Raw genomic sequence first — 2,075 nt, 5'->3', positions numbered from 1 at the left:
TCAGTTTGGTCCTTTGAATAGTAGCTAAGTAGCTAAGTTTTAAGTCCAAAAACCCCTGACGTAAACCATGTTAACTGCAGTTTAATTTATCGAATACGAACAGCAGAGGGCAGCCTCTGCAGACTAAGCTTTTAACAACGCATGTTCTGTGTTCATTTCCTGGAAGACATACTGTACATGTAAAACGAGAGAACCATGAAAAATAGTTGAGTTTCTGGAACAAGAGAAAAGCACAGAATCAAACAAAAAAGACATATCTGTGTATTTATGTATATGTGTATATATGTATATATGTTTATATATGTATGTATATATACATAAACGTATTTTTATCTACAGTATTAATTGCTAATAATTAACTACAAGTTCCTGTTATTTAAGTGGTTGTGGCACAATTCCAAGAAGATCATTATTTACTCTCACCACAGGAGGGCACCATTGACACGCATTTATTCCTGTCCCATAGTTTATAAATAATCACACACACACTTTTTTTTTTTTTTAACTATTCAGAGCAGCGACTGGTCTTCTTAGCAGCTCAAGAGGAGACCACCGTGGCAGAGAGTGCAGCAGCCGGCCCCCCACAGCAGGCTGAGCCTCAGGCAGCCCCAGTGAGACAGCAACCCTCACCGGGGTAAGAGAGACTCCTTCAATCCTCCTGTGACTGACTTTCTATCGTTAAAGTTTAATCGTTCACGTCCTTGTCCCATTTCACAGGGAGACCCCGGCCTCTCTGATGGGGAAGGTCAGCCAGCTGGAGTCAATGGTCAAGACCCTGCAGGATGACCTTAAGAGGGTGTGTGATTGTGATTTCCTGTATGGAGTTTCCAGTAGTACACAGGATTAGGTTAACTGTTCACTCTGAATGGAGTAACCAGGAATAATAATTACTGGGGTTGCCGTCAACCTCTTGGATAGATAGATGTACCCAGGTTGCGAAATTACCGAATCCTAAAAGGATTTCCGAGGACTTCCAATCCTAAAGGGATTAGGATTAAAGGGTAAATAAATAAAAATTCAACCCAGTAATGTTGGGTTACCATGTTTACAGCAGTGTTTCAGAACCAAAAAAGTCACAGGAAGAATACGAAATGAAATACGATGACTTCAATTTAATTCCTCTGGGCCAGTTTAGATGAACACACCACTAATATTCCTACAGGGATTGAAGAAAGACACACTCAAAAATTTTGAGGCTCTCTTTTCTTGCTTTTTTTTCATAGCCATCTGCTCCCACCTACTGGAAGATTATTTAATTGCTCTGATACACAGAACAGTTTGGTTCGCACACTGTATATATATGTGTGTATATACAGTATATGTGTATATGTATTTGTATATATATGTTTATATATATGTATACATATATTTATATATATATATCTATATTTATATATGTATATATATATTTATATATGTGTATATATATATTTATATATATATAAAGAGAGAGAGAGGTGTATCAGGATAGAAGATGAAATTTTAAACCTTGGTTTTACAGCTGTGTCTCGTGTACTTCATACTCCCTCCTCGTACTGTGAAAGTGTACTGTCTCATAATCGATGTGTGTCTTCATCAGGAGAAAGAGGCCAAGGCGTCCCTGCAGGTCCAGATCCAGAGCCTGCGGGAGGACAACCAGCGCCTCCTGGAGGAGTCGTACAGCGCCTCGGCCAAACTGAAGAAGTTCACTGAGTGGGTCTTTAACACCATAGACATGAACTGATGCACACACACACACACACACACACTGCCCACTGCTCTGTTCAAACCAGGACCAGACTGATCAGAACCCGGGTTTGTCCAGAACTGAATCACCTCCGTTCTTACTTTTTAAAATTACATTTCACAGAATGAGCCGTTTGAAACAAACCAGTGCCAACGTGGACTGGGAAGAATATTCCATCTTTTCCAGTCTTTGTACAGCGGCAGTTTAATCAGCATCAAAGACGACTCACTGGTACAAGGAAAGTACACAGTAGTACGGGCACAGAGAGCAGCGGTCCAACTGTGTCAGTGTGGATCAGCATGTACCCCCCCCCCCCCCCCCCCCCCCCCGCCCCCACCACCCCACCACC

The 2,075-nt window shown here is 41.3% G+C and overlaps 1 protein-coding gene across 1 annotated transcript in view; it reads left to right on the top strand.

The window, feature by feature from the left end:
- LOC103393083 (signal-induced proliferation-associated 1-like protein 1) overlaps positions 1-2,065 on the top strand; it is a 25,034-nt gene extending 22,969 nt beyond the window's left edge. Inside the window, exons 20-22 of the mRNA XM_025059506.1 lie at positions 514-634; positions 718-796; positions 1,580-2,065. Of these exons, the coding sequence (XP_024915274.1) occupies positions 514-634; positions 718-796; positions 1,580-1,723 (344 nt within the window). The 3' untranslated portion in view covers positions 1,724-2,065. The remainder of the gene's footprint in view (positions 1-513; positions 635-717; positions 797-1,579) is intronic.
- The last annotated feature ends 10 nt before the right edge of the window (positions 2,066-2,075 follow it).

This window comes from Cynoglossus semilaevis, chromosome 1, assembly GCF_000523025.1.
Source record: "Cynoglossus semilaevis isolate Cse_v1.0 chromosome 1, Cse_v1.0, whole genome shotgun sequence".
In the NCBI taxonomy this organism is placed as follows: domain Eukaryota; kingdom Metazoa; phylum Chordata; class Actinopteri; order Pleuronectiformes; family Cynoglossidae; genus Cynoglossus; species Cynoglossus semilaevis.
The sequence above is the reverse complement of the archived record's forward strand: the minus strand, read 5'-3'. Positions and strand labels throughout refer to the sequence as shown.